Source organism: Pogoniulus pusillus, chromosome 23, assembly GCF_015220805.1.
Source record: "Pogoniulus pusillus isolate bPogPus1 chromosome 23, bPogPus1.pri, whole genome shotgun sequence".
Lineage (NCBI taxonomy): Eukaryota > Metazoa > Chordata > Aves > Piciformes > Lybiidae > Pogoniulus > Pogoniulus pusillus.
In genome coordinates, this window is record NC_087286.1 from 1733845 (window position 1) to 1759141 (window position 25297).

Genomic DNA, 25297 nt, shown 5'->3' on the forward strand with positions numbered 1-25297 from the left:
TATTACCTCATTTAAGTGTGGCTGCTGCCTGAAAACATGATTATGCAGGAGACAGCCTCACACAGCAGGGCAGCTCCTTGGCTTTCTTAATGCACACTTCAGGAGGCTAAGCCTTTGTCCTTTGTTGGTTCATGGCTGTCCTGATTTAGCCATGTAGCAGCAAGGCTTTATTCCCCCTCTCTTTGAGTCAGCCATAGGAATATGAAGTGAGATTGAGACTGTATAGATATAGAATGCAATAAGCATGAGGCTGCTTCAGTGATGGTGATCCTCTGCTCAGTAAAAAGCAGCCCTTTTAGTTACTGATTTGGAGAGAAATCCTTTAGCATCATCCCACACAACTGAGAACCAGATGAATTTACTTTGAAAGAGAGAAGGCTGAGGGGAGACCTCACTGCTGCCTACAGCTCCCTGAGAGGAGGCTGTGGGGAGGTTGGTGCTGGTCTCTTCTCACAGGTAACTAGTGACAGAACAAGAGGGAATGGCCTCAAGCTGCCACGGGGAAGGTTTAGGTTAGATGCTAAGAAAAACTCTTTCCCAGCAAGAGTGGTCAGGAATTGGCACAGGCTGCCCAGGGAGGTAGTGGAGTCATCAACTCTGGGTGTGTTTAAAGGTGGCTTGGATGTGGTACTTGGGGCTATGGTTTAGAGTGTACCTTGTAGAGTAGGTCAGTGGTTGGACTTGGGGATCAATGGTTTGGGTTGGAAGGGAGCTCACAGCTCAGCCAGTTCCAGCCCCCTGCCATAGGCAGGGACACCTCCCACTAGAACAGGTCACTCAAGGCCTCCTCCAACCTGGCCTTGAACACCTCCCTGGGCAGCCTGTGCCAGTGTCTCACCAGCCTCACTGCAAACAACTCCTTCCTAACAGCCACTTTCAACCTCCCCTCTGCCACTTCAAACCCATTCCTCCTCTCCAGCCTGCACAGCCCCAACTCTCTCAGCCTGTGCTCAGAGCAGAGCTGCTGCAGCCCTCTCAGCATCTTGGTGGCCTCCTCTGCACTGGCTCCAACACTTCCATGTCCTGCTTCTGCTGGGGGCTGCAGAACTGCCCCCAGGACTGCAGGTGGGGTGTGAGGAGAGCAGAGCCAAGGGGCAGAATCCCCTCCCTTGCCCTGTGCCCACACTGCTCTTGCTGCAGCCCAGCACAGGGTTGTGTCTGGGCTGCACTCACCCTGCAGGCTCCTGTTGAGCTTTTCACCAGCCCAGCCCCCCAGGTGCTGTTCCTCAGGGCTGCTCTCAGCCATTCCCCACCCAGCCTGGAGCTGTGCTTGGGATTGCTGTGACCCAGGTGCAGGACCTTACACTTGGCCTTGTTGAATGTCATGAGGTTGGCCTGGGCACACCTCTGCAGCCTGTGCAAGTCCCTCTGGATGGATCTCTGCCCTCTAGCCAGTCAAGTGTGCCCCCGAGGGGCCTTTCCAACTGGACTGTTCCTGTGATCCTGTGAGTTTGCCAAGCTGATTTTTATACCCATCTCAGCTTCTAATTTTAACCTGGAGCTGTTATTCTTCTATCAGGGTGTTGTGATTGTCACCAGTTTACCTGCCTCACTCCCCTGGCTTTGTTAACCAAGCAGGCATTAGGACACGTCGATGGCAGCCAATAAGCTCCTCCAGACAAACCATTCTTGTCACTGCTGAGCCTTCCCAAGAGGCAGGGAAGGGCTGCACCTGTGTTCACTGGGTCTCAGGACTAACTGCAAAGCATCTTCATTCAGCAGGACCTTTCCCTAGCTAATGGGCACTGGGGACACTCCCATGGCATTCCAGTGGAATCTGAGCTGAGTGAACATTCAGGCAGAGACAAATCTACCTCCAGCATACAGTTGGTAGGTCACCAGTGCAGCATTCTTGCCTCACTTTAGAATCTTCTTTGTTCCTCAAGAAACCCCAAATCAACCAAATTAATGCAACCAATCAGGTTTGTTCTTCAGCCTTGCTTGCTCCTCTGCTTTGTGACACGAGATGAGTGGCAGAAAGCTCTGGAGTTTGGAAGCTTGTGAGGAGCTTTCACAGAGATTTCAAGCACAGATCTTCCCACTAACCCTCCTGCAGCGCATCTCAGCTCAAGGTAACACCACTCTGCCTCTGCTACCTTCTGCTGATGAAACTCCTGATGATTTTCCCTGCTCCCTTCAATAACTATGTGCAAGGACAGAGGATCCCCTGGGAAAAAGAAGTCAGAGTTTTCTGCAGTGAGACTTGAGTGCAGAATCAGTGAAGAGGATGAAGCCATGGGCTGCTTTTGGCACTGATTTTCAGGGCAGCATGAAGAAGCTGGCTATCAGGGAATGCTGCCTGCCTGCAAGGAGAGATCATTTTCTGCTGCTCTGTGGAGATACCTTTGCAAAACAAACCGACTCAACTTATTAACCCTCTGCTCTCCTTTTGCATCCAGCCAATGCCTGCAGTAAATGTGCAGCACCTCGGCACAGAGGGCTTTGGTTCCTTCAATCAGAGTCTCCTATAATGTGAACTGCATTTTACTGAGGATGGGTTAGAGCCTCACAAGCTACTGCTCATCTCTCAGACACAGTTAGAAAACCTCTCAGCCAAACACAGAACAAGCAGAGGAGTGAAGAATGTTTAGCAGATTGTGATCCATGCCATAGCTTCCTGTGCAGGGCCACAAAGATGCTCAGAGGGCTGAAGCTGCTCTGCTATGGGGACAGGGCTGAGAGAGTTGGGGTTGTGCAATCTGGAGAAGAAAAGGCTTTGACAAGACCTTGTTGTGGCCTTCCAGTACTGGAAGGGGCTACAAGAAAGATAGGGAGGGAGGTTTTAGGGTGTCAGTGATAGAGCTAGGGGGGATGGAGCAAAACTAGAAGTGGGTAGATGCAGATTGGATGTTAGGAAGACCTTATAGTGTCTCTCAATAGCTGAGGGGTGGGGGTCAGGCTCTGTGTGGTGCTGCCCAGGGATAGGGCAGGGAAGAGCAGGTACAAACTGAAACCCACGAGGTTTCACCTCAATTTCCTTGGTGCTGGAGGCCTGGAGCAGGCTGCCCAGAGAGGCTGTGGAGTCTCCTTCTCTGGAGGTGCATCCTTGTGCAGGCTACTCTGGGTGGTCCTGCTTCTGGCAAGTCTCTGGAGCTCCCTTCCAAGCTCTAAATTTGATTCTGTGGTTCAGTGACACCCTCTAAAGAGCAGTGTCTAGCTTTAATCCTGAAAATCTGCACTGATTTGATGTGTCCCTGTCTGTAGTGGCAGCTCTGCACATAACAGTGACCAGCTGTGATCCTAACCCCTGCACTGATTTGATGTGTCCCTGTCTGTAGTGGCAGCTCTGCACATAACAGTGACCAGCTGTGATCCTAACCCCTGCACTGATTTGATGTGTCCCTGTCTGTAGTGGCAGCTCTGCAGATAACACTGCCCAGCTGTGATCCTAACCCCTGCACTGATTTGATGTGTCCCTGTCTGTAGTGGCAGCTCTGCACATAACAGTGACCAGCTGTGATCCTAACCCCTGCACTGATTTGATGTGTCCCTGTCTGTAGTGGCAGCTCTGCACATAACAGTGACCAGCTGTGATCCTAACCCCTGCACTGATTTGATGTGTCCCTGTCTGTAGTGGCAGCTCTGCACATAACAGTGACCAGCTGTGATCCTAACCCCTGCACTGATTTGATGTGTCCCTGTCTGTAGTGGCAGCTCTGCACATAACAGTGACCAGCTGTGATCCTAACCCCTGCACTGATTTGATGTTCTCCTGTCTGTAGTGGTAGCTCTGCACATAACAGTGACCAGCTGTGATCCTAATCCCTGCACTGATTTGATGTGTCCCTGTCGGTAGTGGCAGCTCTGCACATAACAGTGACCAGCTGTGATCCTAACCCCTGCACTGATTTGATGTGTCCCTGTCTGTAGTGGCAGCTCTGCACATAACAGTGACCAGCTGTGATCCTAACCCCTGCACTGATTTGATGTTCTCCTGTCTTTACCACAGTGGCTGCAAGAGTCACTTAATGCTGATCTCTTGTCTTTTCTTTTCACTAGAGAAGCCCAGAAGATTCTGAGCCTGCTGAAGTTCCCCCAGAGAGCAAAGCCATCAGGAAGAAAAGTTAGTATTAACAGGAAGACTGGACAGGTAACAGGGAAAGCCTCCAGGCCTGAGATGGGATTGGAAGTGTGCAGCTGGCTTAGCTCTGCCTTTGCTGCATGCTACAGCAGCACGGTTCTGAGCTACAAAGACCTCTTCATCTTCCAGCCCTGCAGTTTTGAGGTTCATTAATATTCCACTGTCCATACTTTACTGGTTGCTTCCTCAACTGTTGCCAGTTGTGCCAAGAGAGGTTCAGGCTGGATGTTAGGAGGAAGTTGTTGGCAGAGAGAGTGATTGGCATTGGAATGGGCTGCCCAGGGAGGTGGTGGAGTGGCTGTGGCTGGAGGTGTTGAAGCCAAGCCTGTCTGGGGCACTTAGTGCCATGGTCTGGTTGCTTGGGCAGGGCTGGGTGCTAGGTTGGGCTGGATGAGCTTGGAGCTCTCTTCCAACCTGCCTAATTCTATGAAACCCTTTTTCTAGAGCCTTTGCTCAAAGGGAAATATTCCACAGCTAATACAAAGCAGATTTTCACAACAGTCAATCTTCCTTGGCCTTTTCACCCGGAGGTGGTGTCTCACTCTTTTGCTGTCTCACTGCACTAATGTCATTCTGCTCTCCTCTCGTGCATGGTAAAGCCACAGCCTCCTTACTGCAGCCATCAGTTACTACATGTGTGGTGTGATGGCTTCTCAGGTTCAGGAGAACCTGCTTCCTTCCTGGCTTCCCTGTTTTGTTGCTCCTTAGTCCAAACCACAAGAGAATGGAGCAGAAACCAAAGGCTTGCTGCCTTTCATCTCTAGCTTTCAGTGTTCTCTGTGACATCCCCTAAAGTACTGCTAAGCAGCAGCAGAGAATCACAGAATCAAGCAGGTTGGAAGAGACCTCCAAGCTCATCCAGTCCAACCTAGCACCCAGCCCTGTCCAGTCAACCAGGCCATGGCACTGAGTGACCAGCTGCATGAAGCTAAACCTTCATCTTCATCACAGCTGTGCAGTTCCACGAGCAGCCCTGGCACAATGCCCACCTGCTGAGGACTAACAAGTCTGGCATGCAGGAAAACTCCTGCTGATGGCAGCAACCCAGGGAAGGTCAAGGGAAAGGTTTAGGACCACAAGATCTTGGGGTGCCTAGGGGAGAATCATAGAAAAAGCTAGGTTGAAAAAGACCTTCAAGATCATCAAGTCCAACCATCAACCCCACTCCACCATGTCCACCACCAAGCCATGTCCCTCAGCACCACATCTATGTGGCTTTGAAGCACCAGGGCTAGGGACTCCACCACCTCCCTGGGCAGCCTAAATGTTCAACAACCCTTTCAGTGAATGTTGTTCTCCTGATGTCCAGACTAAACCTGCCCTAGTGCAGCCTAAAGCCACTCTTGGCCCATCAGCTGTTACCTGGGAGATAGACCAACACCCATCTCATGGCAACCTCCCTTCAGGGAGCTGCACAGAGCCAGAAGGTCTCCCCTCAGCTTCCTCCTCTCCAGGCTAAACAGAGAGCCAGAGAGGGACAGGGATCAGGATAGGTTGGGAACTGACCTCTTGGAAGGCAGTGAAGGGGAAAAGGCCCTGGGGAGTCCTAGTGGATGGGAGGGTGCCCATGAGCCAGCAATGGGCTCTGGGGGCCAGCAGGGGCAATGCCATTCTGGGCAGTGGCTAGCAGGTCAAGAGAGGTTCTCCTGCCCCTCTGCTCTGCCCGGCTGAGGCCACATCTGCACTACTGTGTCCAGCTCTGGGCCCCCCAGGTCATGAAGGACCTCAGGGAGCTGCTGGAGAGAGCCCAGCACAGAGCCACAAAGCTGCTGAAGGGAATGGAACAGCTCTGCTAGGAGCAGAGCCTGAGGGAGCTGGGGCTGTGCTGCTGGCACAGGAGGAGGCTGAGAGGGGACCTCAGCAGTGCTGCTAAGGATGCAAAGGTGAGTGCCAGGAGGCTGGAGCCAGCTCTGCTGGGGGATGCCAGTGCCAGCACAAGGGGCACTGGTGGAAGCTGAGGCAGAGGAAGTGCCATGGAAGCATGAGGAGGATTTTTTTCCCTGTGAGGGTGACAGAGCCTGGCACAGGCTGCCCAGGGGGGCTGTGGAGTCTCCCTCTCTGGAGATACTCAAACCCTGCCTGGATGTGTTCCTGTGTGATCTGCTCTGGCTGATGCTGCTGTGGCAGAGGAGTTGGACTGGATGAGCTTTGGAGGTCCCTTCCAGCCCCTGACACTCTGTGACTGTGGTTCTGTGGCTTCTGCCAAAGGCCTGTAGCAACAGGAGCAGGGATGATGGCTGGAGTTAGATTGGACACTAGGAGGAAATTCTCCTCCCTGGGGGTAGTGAGGCACTGGAAGAGGTTGCCCAGAGAAGCTGTGGCAGCTGCAAGCCGGGAAGTGTTGAAGGCCAGGTTGGGTGGGCCCTGGGTAAGCTGTTCTAGCAGGAGGTGTCCCTGTCCATTGCAGGAGGTTTGGAACTAGGCACTCTTGAAGGTCTCCTTCACCCCAAACCATTCTCTGAGAGTGGAGTCACAACAAACTAATTTTTATTCTTTCTAAGACTGGAGCCAGCAAAACTAAAGCAGCCTCTTCCTGGGACTGCATCTCTGCATTGTGCTGCAATCCACTTTCCCATTGCAAGCCTACTGAGAGAAGGGTAGCAAGGGCAAAGCACCTAAACACTGCTGCCCTCTGCTTAGTATGAGCTTTTTCCTGGCCAAGCTGGCAGCTCCTGGCTTGGACAGGTTCACTCTGGGATGGGTCAAGAACTGGCTGCAAGGCTGGACCCAGAGAGTAGTTGTGAATGGTGCCACATCCAGTTGGCAGCTGGCACTGGTGGAGTGCCCCAGGGATCAGTGCTGGGCCCAGTCCTGTTCAGTTTCTTCACTGATGATCTGGACCAGGGGATTGAGTCCAGCAGCAGTGAGTTTGCAGATGACACCAAGCTAGGAGCAGCTGTGGAGCTGTTGGAGAGCAGCAGAGCCCTGCAGAGGGACCTGGCCAGGCTGGATGGGTGGGCAGAGGCCAAGGGGATGAGACTGAACAAGGCCAAGTGCAGGGTTCTACACTTTGGCCACAACAACCCCAAGCAGCACTACAGGCTGGGGCCAGAGTGGCTGAGAGCAGCCAGGCAGAGAGGGAGCTGGGGGTGCTGGCAGAGAGGAGCTGAAGAGGAGGCAGCAGTGCCCAGGTGGGCAGCAGAGCCAATGGCATCCTGGGCTGGCTCAGGAGCAGTGTGGGCAGCAGGACAAGGGAGGTTCTTGTGCCCCTGTGCTCAGCACTGCTCAGGCCACCCCTGGAGTGCTGTGTCCAGTTCTGGGCTGCTGAATTCAAGAGAGATGTTGAGGTGCTGGAAGGTGTTGAGAGAAGGGCAGCAAGGCTGGGGAGGGGCCTGGAGCAGAGCCCTGTGAGGAGAGGCTGAGGGAGCTGGGGGGGTGCAGCCTGCAGCAGAGGAGGCTCAGGGCAGAGCTCATTGCTGTCTGCAGCTGCCTGCAGGGAGGCTGTAGCCAGGTGGGGTTGGGCTCTGCTGCCAGGCAAGCAGCAAGAGAAGAAGGGGACACAGCCTCAAGCTGTGCCAGGGCAGGTCTAGGCTGGATGTTGTTAGGAAGTTGTTGTCAGAGAGAGTGATTGGCATTGGAATGGGCTGCCCAGGGAGGTGGTGGAGTCTGTGTGGCTGGAGGTGTTGAAGCCAAGCCTGGCTGGGGCACTTAGTGCCATGGTCTGGTTGGTTGGCCAGGGCTGGGTGCTAGGTTGGGCTGGCTGAGCTTGGAGCTCTCTTCCAGCCTGGCTGATTCTGTGCTTCATGATGTTGTGTGTGATCACAGCCAAGTGGTCTGTAAGAGGGCAGAAATGCCAAGCTGCCTCTGCTGGCCCTGCAGGGCTGTCTCAGGGGCTGGCTCTGTCTGTTCCCCAGGTAAGAAGTTCAGCCTCCTGGCAATCATGGTGCTGGTGGGTGACAGCCTCCACAACTTTGCAGATGGCTTGGCCATAGGAGCAGCATTCTCATCGTCGACAGAAACAGGCCTGACCACCACTATTGCCATTTTGTGCCATGAAATTCCTCATGAAATGGGTAAGAAAGAGAGATGTGCATTTTGCCTGCCTGCCTTTGCATTTCCAGCTTTCCCAAAGGATTATTTCCTGTGTTAGTAGGAATTCTTGCTTGGGGCATCATAACCTCTAGCAGTAAAGGTCCTGCAGCTGGGCTGGAGCAATCCTCACTGTCCACGCAGGCTGGGGGAGGAGGGGATGGAAAGCAGGGGAAAAAGACTTAGGGGTGCTGGTGGGGGAGAAGCTGCACAGCAGCAGGCAGTGTGAGCTGGCAGCACAGAAGGCCAAGGGCAGCCTGGGCTGCATCCAGTGCAGTGTGGACAGAGATGGGCAGAGGAGATCCTGCCCCTCTGCTCTGCTGAGACCTCCTGCACTGCTGGGTCCAGCTCTGGAGCCCTCAGCACAGCAAGGACATGGACCTGGTGGAGAGGGTACAGAGGAGGCCATGAAAATGCTCAGAGGGTTGGAGCAGCTCTGCCATAAGGACAGGCTGAGGGAGCTGGGGGTGTGCAGCCTGGAGAAGAGAAGGCTCCAGGCACACCTAAGAGCAACCTGCCAGGACCTGAAGGGGCTACAGGCAGGCTGCAGAGAGACTGTTTGCAAAGGGCTGCAGGGACAGGACGAGGGCAATGGCTGCAAAGCAGAGCAGAGCAGGTGGAGATTGGCTATAAGGAACAGGCTCTTTACCATGGTGGGGGTGGAACACTGGAACAGGTTACCTGGAGAGGTGGTTGAGGCTCAACAGGGTCTGGGCAACCTGATCTAATAGAGAATGCCTCTGCAGAGGGGGTTGGACTGGATGACCTTTGGATTGCATGGGTCTGTGACAGATGTGTGGGATGGATCTCTAGAGGCAGTTTCCCTCTCTACCCCCTCACCACTCAGTGCCATCCCATGTACATCCCAAAAGCAAAGCCCATGTACATCCCAAAACCAAAGGCCATCAGAGCAAGAGCACTTGTCCTGGTGTGTGCAGACACAAAACACAGGAGGTGCTGAGCAGGAGCCATGTGTGCACAAAGGACATGCCTGCCACAAGGGGCTGTCCTGCATGGCCAGGGTGCTCCTCACCTCACCTTCCGTCCTGCTGCTGCCCAAGAGGAAAGGGGGAACAGAAGAAAAAGCCAAGGGCAAGGTCCTGCCCCTGCAGCAGGGCAATCCCAAGCACAAATGCAGGCTGCAGAGCAGTGCTGAGGAAGTAGGACTTGGGGGTGCTGGGTCAGGAGGAGGTCAACATGAGCTGGCAAAGTGCACTCACAGCCCAGAACCCAACCCTGTGCTGGGCTGATCCCCAGCCGTGGGGAGCAGATGGAGGAAGGGGATTCTGCTCTGCTCAGACCTCACCTGCAGTCCTGTGTCCAGCTCAGCAGCCCCCAGCACAAGAAGGACATGGAACTGTTATGGTGGTCCAGAGGAGGCCACCAAGTCAATCTGAGGGCTGGACCTCCTTGGCTATGAAGACAGGCTGAGAGTTGGGACTGTTCAGCCTGGAGAAGTGACAGGAAGAGGGGGAATGGCTTCAAACTGCAAGAAGCTGGATTTAGATTGGACATTAGGAGGAAATTCTTCCCCATGAGGGTGGTGAAGCATTGGAAGAGGTTGTCCAGAGAAGGTGTGGAGACTCCAAGCCTGGAAGTGTTCATGGGCAGGCTGGGGGAGGCCTTGAGCAAGCTGATCTAGCAGGAGGTGTCCCTGCCCATGGCAGGGGGGTTGGAACTGGATGATCTTTAATGTCCTTCCCAAGCCAAAGCACTTCATGAAACATGCTCCCTTCCACCAGAAGCCTCCCTCCCATCACCTTGTGTGGTTTACCTCTCAGCATGCCCGAGGAGGTTACTGCCCCTGTGTAAATGAGCCCACACAGGCTGGCAAGTTGGGCATGGGAGCTGCTCCCTCACTCCTGCTGGCAAATGACTGAAGGTTTCCTGTGCTGTGGAGAGAACTTCCCCAAGCAACGAGGTGGGAGGAGGAGTGCTTCTAAAATTGGCAGCTCCTGCTTGCATAGCAGGCAAAAACCTGGGCAGGATCTAATCCTGCTCAGAGGGCTGCAGCAGCTCTGCCAGGAGGACAACCTCCCTTCAGAGAGCTGCAGACAGCAATGAGCTCTGCCCTGAGCCTCCTCTGCTGCAGGCTGCACCCCCCCAGCTCCCTCAGCCTCTCCTCACAGGGCTCTGCTCCAGGCTCCTCCCCAGCCTTGCTGCCCTTCTCCAAACACCTTCCAGCACCTCAACATCTCCCTGGAATTCAGCAGCCCAGAACTGGACACAGCACTCCAGGGGTGGCCTGAGCAGTGCTGAGCACAGGGGCAGAAGAACCTCCCTTGTCCTGCTGCCCACACTGCTGCTGAGCCAGTCCAGGATGCCATTGGCTCTGCTGCCCACCTGGGCACTGCTGCCTCCTCTGCAGCTCCTCTCTGCCAGCACCCCCAGCTCCCTCTCTGCCTGGCTGCTCTCAGCCACTCTGTCCCAGCTCAGTGTCACAGTGCAGCTTCTGTGCTCACAGAAAGAAGCCTTTAGAACTTTTCACTGCAGAGCAGTTACAAAATGGTCCTCACTGGAAGTAAAATCTGACCCTGAATTCTGGTGTACCAAAATGAATGAGGCCTAAAATCACTGGACTCAAAGCAGCAGAGGTTTTGCTGACTTGGCAGCAGCTGTGCAGCTCAGGGACCAGCTGCCCATATGCTGGTGTGATTGGAACTGGCAGGCTCCCACTCGAGAGAGATGTAGGAGCTCTGGGAAAGCAGAGGGCCATGTTTGCAGGGATCCAAGCTGGAATGGTCCCAGAAGATGGAGAAGCAGCAGCAAGCCACTCCTGGCTGCTGTATGCTATCTCTAGGAACAGCCAAACACACACAACCCTGCATGCAAAGCAGGGAGAGCAGCAGCACACAGGAGGTGGCTCCCCTGCTCTGCTCTGCTCAGCCCTCACCTGCAGCACTGCCTCCACTTCTGCTGCCCCCAGCACAGGAAGGACCTGGAGCTGCTGGAGAGGGCCCAGGGCAGGCCAGAAAGATGACCAGGGTGCTGGAGAACCTCCCCGGTGGGGGCAGGCTGAGGGAGCTGGGGCTGTTCAGCCTGGAGAAGGCTCCAGGGACACCTTAAAGCTGCCTGCCAGCACCTGAAGGGGCTACATGAAAGCCAGGAAGGGACATCTGACAAAGGCTCTGAGTGACAGGACGAGGGGCAATGGATTGAAGCCTGAAGAAGGCAGACCCAGACTGGAGATTAGGAAGAAATTCCTTACAGTGAGGGCAGGGAGACACTGGCACAGGTTGCCCAGGGAGGCTGTGGCTGCCCTCTCCCTGGAGGTGTTCAAGGCCAGGCTGGCTGAAGTCTTGAGCAGCCTGGGCTGGTGGGAGGTGTCCCTGCTCATGGCAGGGGGCTTGGAAATGGAAGCTCTTCAAGGTCCCTTCCAAGCCAACCCATTCCATACCTCTGTGAAAGTCAGTCTGGGCTTTCTGTTCAGCTGTGGATTTCTGGTCACACAGGCTGAGGTCATAACCAACTCCACAGACAGCTAAGGGCAGGCTCCACAGTATCATCAGGGTTGGAAGAGACCTCACAGATCACCAAGTCCAACCCTTTACCACAGAGCTCAAGGCCAGACCATGGCACCAAGTGCCACGTCCAGTCCTGCCTTGAACAGCTCCAGGGACGGCGACTCCACCACCTCCCCGGGCAGCCCATTCCAGTGTCCAATGACTCTCTCAGGGAAGAACTTTCTCCTCACCTCCAGCCTAAATTTCCCCTGGCTCAGCTTGAGGCTGTGTCCTCTCGTTCTGGTGCTGGCCACCTGAGAGAAGAGAGCAACCTCCTCCTGGCCACAACCTCCCCTCAGGTAGTTGTAGACAGCAATGAGGTCTCCCCTGAGCCTCCTCTTCTCCAGGCTAACCAATCCCAGCTCCCTCAGCCTCTCCTCGTAGGGCTGTGCTCAAGGCCTCTCCCCAGCCTCGTCGCCCTTCTCTGGACACGCTCAAGCATCTCAATGTCCCTCCTAAACTGGGGGGCCCAGAACTGAACACAGCACTCAAGGTGTGGTCTAACCAGTGCAGAGTACAGGGGCAGAATGACCTCCCTGCTCCTGCTGGCCACACCATTCCTGATGCAGGCCAGGATGCCACTGGCTCTCTTGGCCACCTGGGCACACTGCTGGCTCATGTTCAGGCGGGTATCAATCAGCACCCCCAGATCCACCATTCATTGCCTTGGGGCATGTCTTCAGTGTTTTTAAGGCCAGGTGTGAAGGCCAGGCTGGATGAGGCTCTGGCCAGCCTGATTAGCATGAGGTGTCCCTGCCCATGGCAGGAGGGTTGGAACTGGATGATCCTGGTGGTGCCTTCCCACCCTGGCTGATTCTGTGATGGATTCTCTGATCATTCTGCAGGGTTTGTACCAGCAGCCTTACCAACCTCTTCCTCGGTTGCTGCCAGTGTCCTCTGTTTTCCCTTGCAGGAGACTTTGCTGTGCTGCTCAGCACAGGGCTCCCCACCAAGATTGCCATTTGGATGAATCTTGTGAGTGCCCTGACAGCATTCCTAGGACTCTACATGGGCCTCGCGCTGTCGGCAGAGCCCTGCGTGCAGCACTGGATCGTCACCGTCACAGCTGGCATGTTCCTCTACCTGTCTCTGGCAGAAATGGTGAGCACTGCAGGCTCGGGGGGTCTTGTCTTTAACACAGCCACGTCACAGGTGGGGGTCAGGCAGATACATCTGAAAGGAAAAGGAGTTCACAGGCTCCTCAGCACAGCAAGGACATGGGCCTGATGGAGCAGGTACAGAGGAGGCCATGAAAATGCTCAGGGGTTGGAGCAGCTCTGCCATAAGGACAGGCTGAGGGAGCTGGGGGTGTGCAGCCTGGAGAAGAGAAGGCTCCAGGCAGACCTAAGAGTAACCTGCCAGTGCTGAAGGGGCTGCAAGCAGGCTGCAGAGAGACTGTTTGCAAAGGGCTGCAGGGACAGGACGAGGGCAATGGCTGCAAAGCAGAGCAGAGCAGATGGAGATTGGCTGTGAGGAACAAGTTCTGCAGCAGGAGGCTGCTGGAACCCTGCAACAGGTTGCCCAGGGAGGTGGCTGAGGCCCCATGGGTGGAGCTATTGCAGGTGAGGCTGGGCAGGGCTGTGGGCAAGCTGCTCTAGAGGAGGATGTCCCTGCTGAGTGCAGAGGGGTTGGACTGGATGAGCTGTGGAGGTCCCTTCCAGCCTCCTGCTGCAGAACTTTTTCCTCACAGCCAATCTCCACCTGCTCTGCTCTACTTTGCAGCCATTGCCCTCATCCTATCCCTGCAGGCAGTTGCAGTCTCTCTGCAGCCTGCTTGTAGCCCCTGCAGGTACTGGCAGGTCTTTATTAGGTCTCCTTGGAGCCTTCTCTTCTCCAGACTGAACAATCTCAGCTCCCTCAGCCTGTCCCCATAGCAGAACTATGAGTCCTTCGTCAGCCTATTCAGTGAGTATCTACGAAGCAATCATCATTGATTCATGGATTCATGGTTGGATTGAAGGGACCTTAAACAGCATCTAAGTTCCAACTCCCCTGCCATGTGCAGGGACACCTCCCACAGCCCAGGTTGTTCAAGACCTCATCCAGCCTGGATAGTGTTCAAGATATGACTGGACTGAAGACCACATTCTGTGCCTCTGTGCTCCACAGCCTCCCTGGAGGTGTTCAAGGCCAGGCTGGATGAGGCCCTGAGCAACCTGTTCTAGTGGGAAGTGTCCCTGCCTATAGCAGGGGGTTGGAACTGGATGAGCTTTGAGCTCCCTTCCAACCTAAAGCATTCTGTGATTCTATGATTCTGTAACTACAGGGACAGCCTTAGAATCACAGAATCAAGCAGGTTGGAAGAGAGCTCCAAGCTCAGCCAGCCCAACCTAGCACCCAGCCCTGGCCAAGCAACCAGACCATGGCACTAAGTGCCCCAGCCAGGCTTGGCTTCAACACCTCCAGCAATGGCAACTCCACCATCTCCCTGGGCAGCCCATTCCAATGCCAATCACTCTCTCTGACAACAACTTCCTCCTAACATCCAGCCTGAACCTCCCTGGCACAGCTTGAGGCTGTGTCTCCTTGTTCTGTTGCTGCTTGCCTGGCAGAAGAGCCCAATCACCCTTTATGTGAGGAAGTGCTTCCTAACATCCAACCTAAACCTCCGCTGGCCCATTCCAATGCCAATCACTCTCTCTGCCAACAACTTCCTCCTAATATCCAGCCTGAACCTGCCCTGGCACAGCTGGAGACTGTGTCCCCTTGTTCTGTTGCTGCTTGCCTGGCAAAAGAGACCAACCCCCACCTGGCTACAGCCTCCCTGGAGGTAGCTGCAGACAGCAATGAGCTCTGCCCTGAGCCTCCTCTGCTGCAGGCTGCACACCCCCAGCTCCCTCAGCCTCTGGTCCTCATTCTGCTGTCTCCTGCAGAGACGAACATCTCTGGTCCTTGTTCTGCTGTGTCCTGCGGAGATGAACATCTCTGGTCCTTGTTGTGCTGTGTCCTGCAGAGATGAACATCTCTGGTCCTTGTTCTGCTGTCTCCTGCAGAGATGAACACCTCTGGCTCTCACTCTGCTGTCTCATTCTGTTTTTAGCTGCCTGAAATGACTCACATCCAGACACGGCACCCCTGGGTGGTGTTCCTCCTGCAGAACGTTGGGCTGCTGCTGGGCTGGCTCTGCCTCTTCCTCCTGGCTATCTATGAACAGAAAATCAAACTCTGAGCTTGCTGCTGGCAGTGCTCAAGCACCACTGGTGGCTGGCACTGGTCAGGATGCTGCCAGGCCTGCCGGAGTGCTGCGTCCACGCAGTCGCTGAGGGTTCTGCCTCCAAGCAGTAGGAAACTACTTCACTGCATTAACTTATTTTTCAGATTTTGTAATTTGATGTTCTGGAGTTGTTGTTTTTGCTGTTGTTGTGTAAAGCTGAATGTTTAGAATCCTGCTTGGTGGGTGAGTGCCTTTACCAGAGCCCAAACTCACAGGAGCTGTTGTTTAGCTCGTATGGAGGCTGTTCTAGCTGAGTGCTGCCAACCTGATTGAAGAGGAGAATAAAACATTTGATTGGACTGCACTAACCAGAGCTGAATAATCCAAAGCAGAAATGGATTTTGCCTCTTAGTAGAAAGAATAAATGGATGTCTGTAAAGCTGAACTAAACTGGTAGGTGGCATACAGCAGACTCACCAGATTTGCACAGCCTGCTTTGTCAGAGAGTCCTTTCACTTGGTAAAGCCCTTGAAAGCTCAGCCAGCCCAACCATTCTCTGGCTCTGCCAAGGCTGGAGCTAAGCCATGGCCCTCAGCACCACAGCTCTGCCTCGTGGCAACACCTCCAGGGATGGGCATTCAGACACCTCCAGGCATGGGGATCCAAACATCCCCAGGGATGGGCATCCAAACACCTCCAGGGATGGGGATTCAAACACCCCCAGGGATGGGCATCCAAACACCTCCAGGGATGGGCATTCAGACACCCCCAGGGATGGGCATCCAAACACCTCCAGGGATGGGGATTCAAACACCTCCAGGGATGGGCATCCAAACACCTCCAGGGATGGGCATTCAGACACCTCCAGGGATGGGGACCCAAACACCTCCAGGACTGGGGATCCAAACACCTCCCTGGGCAGCCTGTGCTATGTTTCAATGAAGAAGTTTCTTCTAATGTCCAACCTAAACCTCCCCTGGGGCAGTTTCAGACCATTTCCCTCATCCTACATCTTGTTACTAGGGAGGAGAGCCCAACCTCTACCTGACTTCAACCTCCTCTCAGGGAGCTGTAGAGAGCAAAGAGGTCTCCCCTCAGCCTCTTCTTCTCCACTCTAAACACCCCCAGCTCTCTCAGCTGCTCCTCCCCAGCCCTGTTCTCCAGACCCTTCACCAGCTTCATTGCCTTTCTCTGGACCTGCTCCAGACACTCAATGTCCTTCTTGGAGTGAGGGCCCCAAAACTGCACCCAGGACTCAAGGCGTGGCCTCTCCAGTGCTGCAGACAGGGGCACAATATCTGTCCCGGTCCTGCTGGCCACACTATTGCTGGTCCAGGCCAGGATGCTGGTGGCCTTCTTGGCCACCTGGGCACACACTGGTTCATCTTCAACCAGCTCTCAAACAGCACCCCCAGGTCCAGGCTGGGCAGCTTCCCAACCACTCCTTGCCTGAGCTGCTGCAGGAGCACAGGGACCCAGCTGTGTGCCCTGCCTGAGCTGCTGCAGGGGCACAGGGAACAGCTGCGTGCCCTGCCTGAGCTGCTGCAGGAGCACAGGGAACAGCTACGTGCCCTGCCTGAGCTGCTGCAGGGGCACAGGGAACAGCTGCATGCCCTGCCTGAGCTGCTGCAGGGGCACAGGGAACAGCTGCGTGCCCTGCCTGAGCTGCTGCAGGGGCACAGGAACAGCTGCGTGCCCTGCCTGAGCTGCTGCAGGGGCACAGGGAACAGCTGCGTGCCCTGCCTGAGCTGCTGCAGGGGCACAGGGAACAGCTGCGTGCCCTGCCTGAGCTGCTGCAGGAGCACAGGGAACAGCTGCGTGCCCTGCCTGAGCTGCTGCAGGAGCACAGGGAACAGCTGCGTGCCCTGCCTGAGCTGCTGCAGGGGCACAGGGAACAGCTGCGTGCCCTGCTTAAGATGCTGCAGGGGCACAGGGAACAGCTGCGTGCCCTGCCTGAGCTGCTGCAGGAGCACAGGGAACAGCTGTGTGCCCTGCTTAAGCTGCTGCAGGGGCACAGGGAGCCAGCTGGGAACCTTTGTTCCTTCTGCTGTGCTGCCCCAATGCTGCACCAAAGGGCTGCGATGGGTTAGAGGAAATCCCTGCCCCAGCAGAGTGAATTGACTACAACTCAGACTTGGAAAGGCAGGGAAAATGAAGTGGTCTTTTTTTCCCAGTTGCAATCCAAGAGTATAAGGAGGTGAAACTGCTACAGAATAGAAGAACCTTCCAGAAGCTGGGGCTGGGCTCCAGCAGCAGCCACGCAGCAAAGCAGCAGCCAGAACAGCGGCAGGGGAAGATAGCAGTGGGCACAGCAGAAGCAGCAGAGGCAGATCCAAGCTGTGCTTGCAGACATAAAGCTTTTGATGCTCCAATGAAATGATATTACCTTATCCATTGTTGCCATGCTAGGGCCCACCCCGGGAATGTTCACTTCTCCACTCAGAGGCTTCCACTTCTAAGTTGCTCTGCTCCCAGTGCCTGAGCTGGAAGCCCAGCTCAAACTGCCACAAGGTTGCTCCTCTGCAGGTCCCCTTCCTGCTCTGTCTCCTGGCAGCTCCACAGAGGGCAGCAGCAGCAGCAGTCCTCTGCCATGCCTGCAGCCCCTGCCCCAGCCTGCTGCTCCCTGCCGCTGCTGAGCAGGGCTTGGCAGGGACTTCAATGAAACCAGGCAGCAACACTGGGGCTCCTGTCCTGCTTGGTCCTCTTGTCAGGGACATAAAAGGGATAATAAGGCACTTCTTACATCCCCTGGCGTGCCCCAGGGAGCAAAGAGCTCTGCTCTGGATTTGGTGTGCTTCTGGGAAGAGGGGAACAAAAGTGGCTCCAGCAGTCTACCTGGACTGTAGCAAAGCCTTTGACACTGTCTGCCACAACAAGCTCCCGGCACACAATGGGCACTGTCTGCCACAGCAGAGCTGGCAGCTCCTGGCTTGGACAGGTTCACTCTGGAATGGGTCAAGAACTGGCAGAGAGTGGTCGTGAATGCTGCCACATCCAATTGGCAGCTGGCACTGGTAGTGTGCCACAGGGATCAGTGCTGGGCCCAGTCTTGTTCAGTATCTTGGGAACTGAGTCCAGCATCAGTTTGCAGATGACACCAAGCTAGGAGCAGCTGTGGAGCTGTTGGAAGGTAAGAGAGCCCTGCAGAGGGACCTGGCCAGGCTGCATGGGTGGGCAGAGGCCAATGGGATGAGACTGAACAAGGCCAAGGGCAGGGTTCTGCACTTTGGCCACAACAACCCCAAGCAGCACTACAGGCTGGGGCCAGAGTGGCTGAGAGCAGCCAGGCAGAGAGGGAGCTGGGGGTGCTGGGAGAGAGGAGCTGAAGAGGAGGCAGCAGTGCCCAGGTGGGCAGCAGAGCCAATGGCATCCTGGGCTGGCTCAGGAGCAGTGTGGGCAGCAGGACAAGGGAGGTTCTTGTGTCCCTGTGCTCAGCACTGCTCAGGCCACACCTGCAGTGCTGTGTCCAGTTCTGGGCTCCTCAGTTCCAGAGAGATGCTGAGGTGCTGGAAGGTGTTGAGAGAAGGGCAGCAAGGCTGGGGAGGGGCCTGGAGCACAGCCCTGTGAGGAGAGGCTGAGGGAGCTGGGGGGGTGCAGCCTGCAGCAGAGGAGGCTCAGGGCAGAGCTCATTGCTGTCTGCAGCTGCCTGCAGGGAGGCTGTAGCCACGTGGGGTTGGGCTCTGCTGCCAGGCAAGCAGCAAGAGAAGAAGGGGACACAGTCTCAAGCTGTGCCAGGGCAGGTCTAGGCTGGCTGTTAGGAGGAAGTTGTTGTCAGAGAGAGTGATTGGCATTGGAATGGGCTGCCCAGGGAGTCTCTGTGGCTGGAGGTGTTGCAGCCAAGCCTGGCTGGGGCACTTAGTGCCATGGTCTGGTTGGTTGGCCAGGGCTGGGTGCTGGGTTGGGCTGGCTGAGCTTGGAGCTCTCTTCCAACCTGCCTGATTCCAGGATTCTATTAAAACAAACTGCAGGAGGTTCTGTCTGGACTCAAACCATTGTGTCACTGTCACCTGTGCTTGCTGCAGCCACAGCCCTACGCTCACAGCAGGCAGCTTGGTTTGAAGATGAGAGGAAGAATCAAGGAAGATTAACACCAGAGGTCAAGTGTGCCCTTAGGATACATTTTGTAGCCCTCACCTTTGCTTTAATCTAAACTTAGTTCAGGGTTTCTACTCCCAGAATAAAAGGTGTTGCAATTACTATCTGCTTCCTCCAATGCAGCGTTCAGGTGAAAGGGGAGCAACCCAAATGTACACATCTGAGGTGGAAGGAGAGCAACCAAATGTACACCTTTGAGGTGGAAGGAGAGCAACCAAATGTGCACATCTGAGGTGGAAGGAGAGCAACCCAAATGTACACATCTGAGGTGGAAGGAGAACAACCAAATGTACACCTTTGAGGTGGAAGGAGAGCAACCAAATGTAAATCTCTGAGGTGGAAGGAGACCAACCAAATGTACACATCTGAGGTGGAAGGAGAACAACCAAATGTACACATCTGAGGTGGAAGGAGAACAACCAAATGCACACATCTGAGGTGGAAGGAGAACAACCAAATGCACACATCTGAGGTGGAAGGAGAACCAAATGCACACCTCCAGGGTGCCAGTGGATCCTTAGATGTACCAAAAAGAAAGGCAAGATTTTGTCTCTGGAGAAATGCCACATTCATGGCCAGAGCATAAAACCAAGCAAGAAGTAGATGGCAGCATTTAAATCATGAAGGTTCTGAGGGCATTAGCATAGCAGGCTGCAAGGAGGGGACTACCTGAGGGTCAGTGAGCAATGTGTAGCACACAGAGGTCCCAGGTCAGCTCTCCTGCTGCTCTGCAATTGGGAGCCTTCTTTTCTCTGCCAGTTAACTTCCAGGAATAAAAATACACTGGAGCACCCCGAGTCCTTCAGCCTTTCCTTCTCTAGCTCACTGTCTGGTAGGAAAAGCAGCTGTTCACTGGTGTTTTCACCTTGAGAGTGCCTGAAAACTAAGATCAGATGACAGAGAGCACTACTGCCTAGCTCCTTCCCCAAGACAGCTCTCGGTGCTTCAAAGGGACCTTATCATTGCCTCCCGAGAGCTGCCTGGCAGGCTGTAAAACCTGACCAAGCAACCTCTCCATCAAGCACAGAACGTCTGCTGGAGTAGCTGCAGACCTGCTGGGGACAGAAAGCGCCAGGCATGATTGAAGGGCTGCCAGGGGAGAAGTTGTGCAGCCCTTACCAAGGACTGGTGCAAGGCACGGGAGGATTATCCTTGCTGGCTGCAGGGTTTGGAGGAGCAGGGAGAAATGCCTGTCTTTAAAGAGAGCCTTGTCTGAAAGCCGTGTGAGTAAATGCTACAGCAAGCAAACCAGACAGAGCCCGCGGCAGCAGCAGGCAGCTGCTCCTCTGCTGGCAGGGCAGAGACATATCCTCCCTTTTTTCCCTGGGGCTCTGCAGAGAGCACTGACGAAACACATCAGTCCTTCGGGTGGATCTCTTGGCAGTTAAACTGATTTCCTTTTCTAACTCAGTGACCTACAGGTACAGATTGAAGCCCTCTGTAGGATGTTCCTGATAGCCTAAGCTGGGACCAAAGTGAGTCCTGGCTTTAAACCACTTACAGTGCAGGCAGAGATTTAAAGCATCCCCTCTAGAGCAGCCTGCACCATGCCCTGTGCCTGCTCAGAAATAAGAGAGTGGGGTTAGATTGTTATTAGTTTCCTTTCCTCTCAAGGGCCTCTGATGATCATTCCAGAAGAGCTCTTCCACCCAGAACACCTAACAGCTTTCAGCTGTCATTAACACACCTAAAGATTCCATAGGCTCTGCCTCAATTCAGAGCTCTCCTCTAGAACCACTCACAGCATGCCAGGGGTTGGAAGGCACCTCCAGAGATCATCCAGTCTGACTGCCCTGCCAGAGCAGCATCTCCCAGGGCAGGGCACCCAGGAGCACAGCCAGGTGGGCTTGGAAAGGCTCCAGAGAAGGAGACTCCACAGCCTCTCTGGGCAGCCTGCTCCAGGCCTCCAGCACCCTCACAGGGACAGAGGTTCCCCTCCTGTTCCCATGGCACCTCCTCTGCTGCAGCTTGCCCCCAGTGCCCCTTGTGCTGCCCTTGGCCACCCTGGGCAGAGCCTGGCTGCATCCTCCCCACACTGCCCTGCACATCTTTAGCTCAGCTCTGAGGGCAGCCCTCAGGCTCCTCTGCTGCCAGCTCTATACAGGGTTAACCCTCCAGGGGGAGTGACCTTGAACCTGACCCTAGGTGGTCTTGACCCCTCCCCAGGGGTGGGTCTGAACACCACCAGGAGATTGATGGTTAGCTCACTCCCCTCTCCTGTCTAAAGGTCCATAAAAGCAGGGGGGAACTTCCTGCTCTCTCTCCCTGCTCTCCCTGCTTCTCTGCCTCCCAGCATCACCAGCCTGCTCCTGGTCCTCTGTTTCACCACGTGGCCATCACCTATGAGGCAGACAAAGCCACTGCCACCAAAATCAGGTTGTATCTACACATTTTGTGTTTGTTTTCTCTTCCCTACACTTTTGTAATTCCCTACCTCAGATTCCTTCTTAATTTATTGTTCAACTTTTCTCCTTTTAACTTCCCAATCACAGTGAGATTATTTATTTGGATCTGCTTTGCCCTTCCTCTCCCTGCATCCAATTCCTTTCTTTTGGGAAAGAAGGGGGAAGAGGGAAGGGCACTCTGTACATTGTTATTGGTTCTGTCAAGTATATATTTGAGTCTCTGGGAATTTAAATTAGAACCCAGCCCCAGCTCCCAGCCCCAGCTGCCTCAGCCAGGCCTCACAGGAGATGTTCACTGCCTGCAGCAGCTTGGGGGCTCTGGGCTGGACTCTCTCAAGCACTTGCCTGAGGTCCTTCTTGAGCTGAGGGCCCAGAACTGGACACAATATTCCAGATGTGGCCTCAGCAGGGCAGAGCAGAGGGGGAGGAGAACCTCCCTCTGACTTCTAACCACAGCCCTTCTAACAAACCTGGGAGGCTTGGCTGAGACAGCTGCAGGCTGTGCTGCCATCCAGAGAGCCCTGGGCAGACAGAGCTGGGCACAGAGGAACCAGATGAGGTTCAACAAGGACAAGTGCAGAGTCCTGCACCTGGGGAGCAATAACAAACTGCAGCAGTCCAGGCTGGGAGGTGACTGCTGGAGAGCAGCCCCAAGGAGAGGGACCTGGGGGTGCTGGTGGAGAACATCCATGGCACAGCAATGTGCCCTGGGGGCCAAGAAGGCCAATGGGGTCCTGGGGTGTATTAGGCAGAGTGTGTCCAGCAGATCAAGGCAGGTTCTCCTCCCCCTCTACTCTGCCCTGCTGAGACCTCATCTAGAACACTGTGTTCAGTTTTGGGCTCCCCAGCTGAAGAGAGACAAGGATCTGCTGGAGAGGGTCCAGTGGAGGGCTATGAGGATGATGAGGGGACAGGAGGGCATGGCTGATGAGGAGAGGCTGAGAGCCCTGGGGCTGCTTAGTCTGGAGAGGAGAAGACTGAGAGGGGATTTGATAAATGTCTATAAGTATCTGAGGGCTGCCAGGAGGGGGGGACAGGCTCTGCTCACTGCTCCCTGGGATAGGACAAGCAGCAGTGGGTGTAAACTACAGCAAAAGAGGTTCCAGCTCAACACAAGGGGGAACTTCTTTACTGTAAGGGTCCCAGAGCCCTGGCACAGGCTGCCCAGAGAGGTTGTGGAGTCTCCTTCTGTGGAGCCTTTCCAGGCCTGTCTGGATGTGTTCCTCTGTGATCTGTGTTAGATAGGATTGTCCTGCTCTGGCATGGGGTTGGACTGGATGATCTCTTTGGGTCCCTCCTAACCCCTAACACCCTGTGAGCCTATGAGATGTTCTGCTCCCTCAATCACTTGTCCCCTTTCAGACAGGTTCCTAAGCAGTGGGAAAATCTTTCTGAACACAGTGGCACTGCCAGCAGATGATCACAGTGGTAAGAGTGTTTGCTGTGGCCATGAGCACTGTGCACAGCTAAGCCTGCAGCCCCTGGGAGCTCCTCTCTTTGTAACACCAAAGGTTTCCAATACTCATTGGCAGCATCTGACACGGGAATGGATTTTGCTGACGTGCAGTGGTGTGCTGCTGGTGCCACAGCTGAAGGTCATGGGCTGCCTGGGTGCCAGGACAAGCAGATGGAGCACTGCAAGGCCACTTTCACAAACTTCACTGCAGTGGAAGCTAGCACAGGCTGCTCAAAAATGTAAACTTGGAGAGAGAGGCATCAGGGATGGCTTCTCAGCTCCTTTTGCACAGCTAACACTAAGAGCAGCCCTTGGCTTTGCACAGCTACAGAAACCAAGCTGGGCTTTTGCCTTCGGGTTGGAAAAGACACTCAGAAGGCATCTTGCCCACCCCCCCTGCAGGCAGCAGGGACACCTCCAGCCAGAGCAGGCTGCTCAGGGACACAGCAAGGCTGAGCTTGGATGGCTCCAGGGACAGAGCCTCAGCCACAGCCCTGGGCAGCCTGTGCCAGGGTCTCACCACCCTCACTGTGCAGATCTCTCTCCTGATGTCCAACCTCACCCTGCCCTGCTCCACTTCCAAACCATTGCCCTTGTCCTGTCCCCACAGCCCCTTCTGAACAGTCCCTCCCCAGCCTGCCTGCAGGTCCCCTGCAGATATTGAAATGCAGCTCTAAGGTCTCCCCAGAGCCTTCCCTTGCCCAGGCTGCTTGGCACAAGGACTCCTAAGGTCTGCCAGGGCCTAGACTCACACCTAGATGTGCACTGGGCTATTTGCTCAGATCCTCCTCACTGCCAGGCAGTGAAATGAGTGCAGCATCTGTAAAATGATCTTGCAGTGTTTTTCCCAAGGGTAAGCCTGTGGAGGAGTAGAGGCTCACAGGAATCTGGGCTGCTCTAAACAATGCAATTCAGAATTCACTTTCCATTTGGTTGATAAGCTGGGATGGTGCCCAGGAAGCCTTTGAGGTCCAACAACTGTGACAATCAGCTCTAGGAGAGTAAGACTCCTACAGACTTGCCCTCAGTAGCAGGAGAATAATTGTTCCTGCAGCAGGAGCTGTCAAACACACAGGACACGTTGGGAGCCTGTCAGAATGCAGCCCTGTGTCAAGCCTGGCTTAAGACAAGGAGAGGAAAACATCCACTTGCTGCACAAGGCACGTGTGCTCCTTCTGGAACTTACCCTCCCTGTGCCCACAGCCTGGCAGAGAGAGGAGAGAGGATGCATCCCAGTGCTCACACAGAGCTATGAAGTAGGCAGGGCAGAATCCTCACACCAAACAAAAGAGTCAAAGAGAAGGATTTAGATGTAGAGAGGAACCAATACCAACCAATGGATGCCTTTCCCTCTCACCCCTCCTCTTTTTGGTCAAAGAGAAGGATTTAGATGCAGAGAGGAACCAATGCCAACCAATGGATGCCTTTCCCTCTCACCCCTCCTCTTTTTGGTCAAAGAGAAGGATTTAGATGCAGAGAGGAACCAATGCCAACCAATGGATGCCTTTCCCTCTCCCCCCTTTTGGGTCAAAGGATTTAGATGCAGAGAGGAACCAATGCCAACCAATGGATGCCTTTCCCTCTCCCTCCCTTTTTGGTCAAAGGATTTAGATGTAGAGAGGAACCAATGCCAACCAATGGATGCCTTTCCCTCTCCCTCCCTTTTTGGTCAAAGGATTTAGATGTAGAGAGGAACCAATGCCAACCAATGGATGCCTTTCCCTCTCCCTCCCTTTTTGGTCAAAGAAAAGGATTTAGATGTAGAGAGGAACCAATGCCAACCAATGGATGCCTTTCCCTCTCCCTCCCTTTTTGGTCAAAGGATTTAGATGTAGAGAGGAACCAATGCCAACCAATGGATGCCTTTCCCTCTCACCCCTCCTCTTTTTGGTCAAAGAAAAGGATTTAGATGTAGAGAGGAACCAATACCAATCAGTGGATGCCTTTCCCTCTCCCCCCTTTTTGGTCAAAGGATTTAGATGTAGAGAGGAACCAATGCCAACCAATGGATGCCTTTCCCTCTCCCTCCCTTTTTGGTCAAAGGATTTAGATGTAGAGAGGAACCAATACCAACCAATGGATGCCTTTCCCTCTCCCCCCCTTTTTGGCCAAAGGATTTAGATGTAGAGAGGAACCATTACCAACCAATGGATGCCTTTCCCTCTCACCCCTCCTCTCTTTGGTCAAAGAGACGGATTTAGATGCAGAGAGGAACCAATGCCAATCAGTGGATGCCTTTCCCTCTCCCCCCCTTTTTGGTCAAATAGAAGGATTTAGATGTAGACAGAAACCAATACCAACCAATGGATGCCTTTCCCTCTCCTCCCTTTTTGGTCAAAGGATTAGATGTAGAGAGGAACCAATGCCAACCAATGGATGCCTTTCCCTCTCACCCCTCCTCTTTTTGGTCAAAGAAAAGGATTTAGATGTGGAGAGGAACCAATGCCAACCAATGGATGCCTTTCCCTCTCCCTCCCTTTTTGGTCAAAGAAAAGGAATTACATGTAGAGAGGAGAAAGTAAATCACACTCAAATAAATAATCTCACTTTGATTTGGAAGCTAAAAGAGGAAAC

The 25297-nt window shown here is 54.4% G+C and overlaps 1 protein-coding gene across 9 annotated transcripts in view; it reads left to right on the plus strand.

Moving 5' to 3' along the window:
* Positions 1-15206, plus strand: part of LOC135185553 (zinc transporter ZIP12-like) — a 57441-nt gene extending 42235 nt beyond the window's left edge. For 5 of the 9 annotated variants that reach the window (XM_064162333.1, XM_064162335.1, XM_064162340.1 and 2 more), the window contains 5 exons: positions 1720-1830; positions 4000-4063; positions 7936-8094; positions 12527-12714; positions 14654-15206. In XM_064162333.1, coding sequence (XP_064018403.1) covers positions 1720-1830; positions 4000-4063; positions 7936-8094; positions 12527-12714; positions 14654-14782 — 651 coding nt within the window. In that variant the 3' untranslated portion in view covers positions 14783-15206. Of the gene's footprint in view, positions 1-1719; positions 1831-3999; positions 4091-7935; positions 8095-12526; positions 12715-14606 lie in introns of those variants that run through there. The other 4 variants (XM_064162337.1, XM_064162336.1, XM_064162339.1 and 1 more) reach the window with 4 other exon arrangements.
* The last annotated feature ends 10091 nt before the right edge of the window (positions 15207-25297 follow it).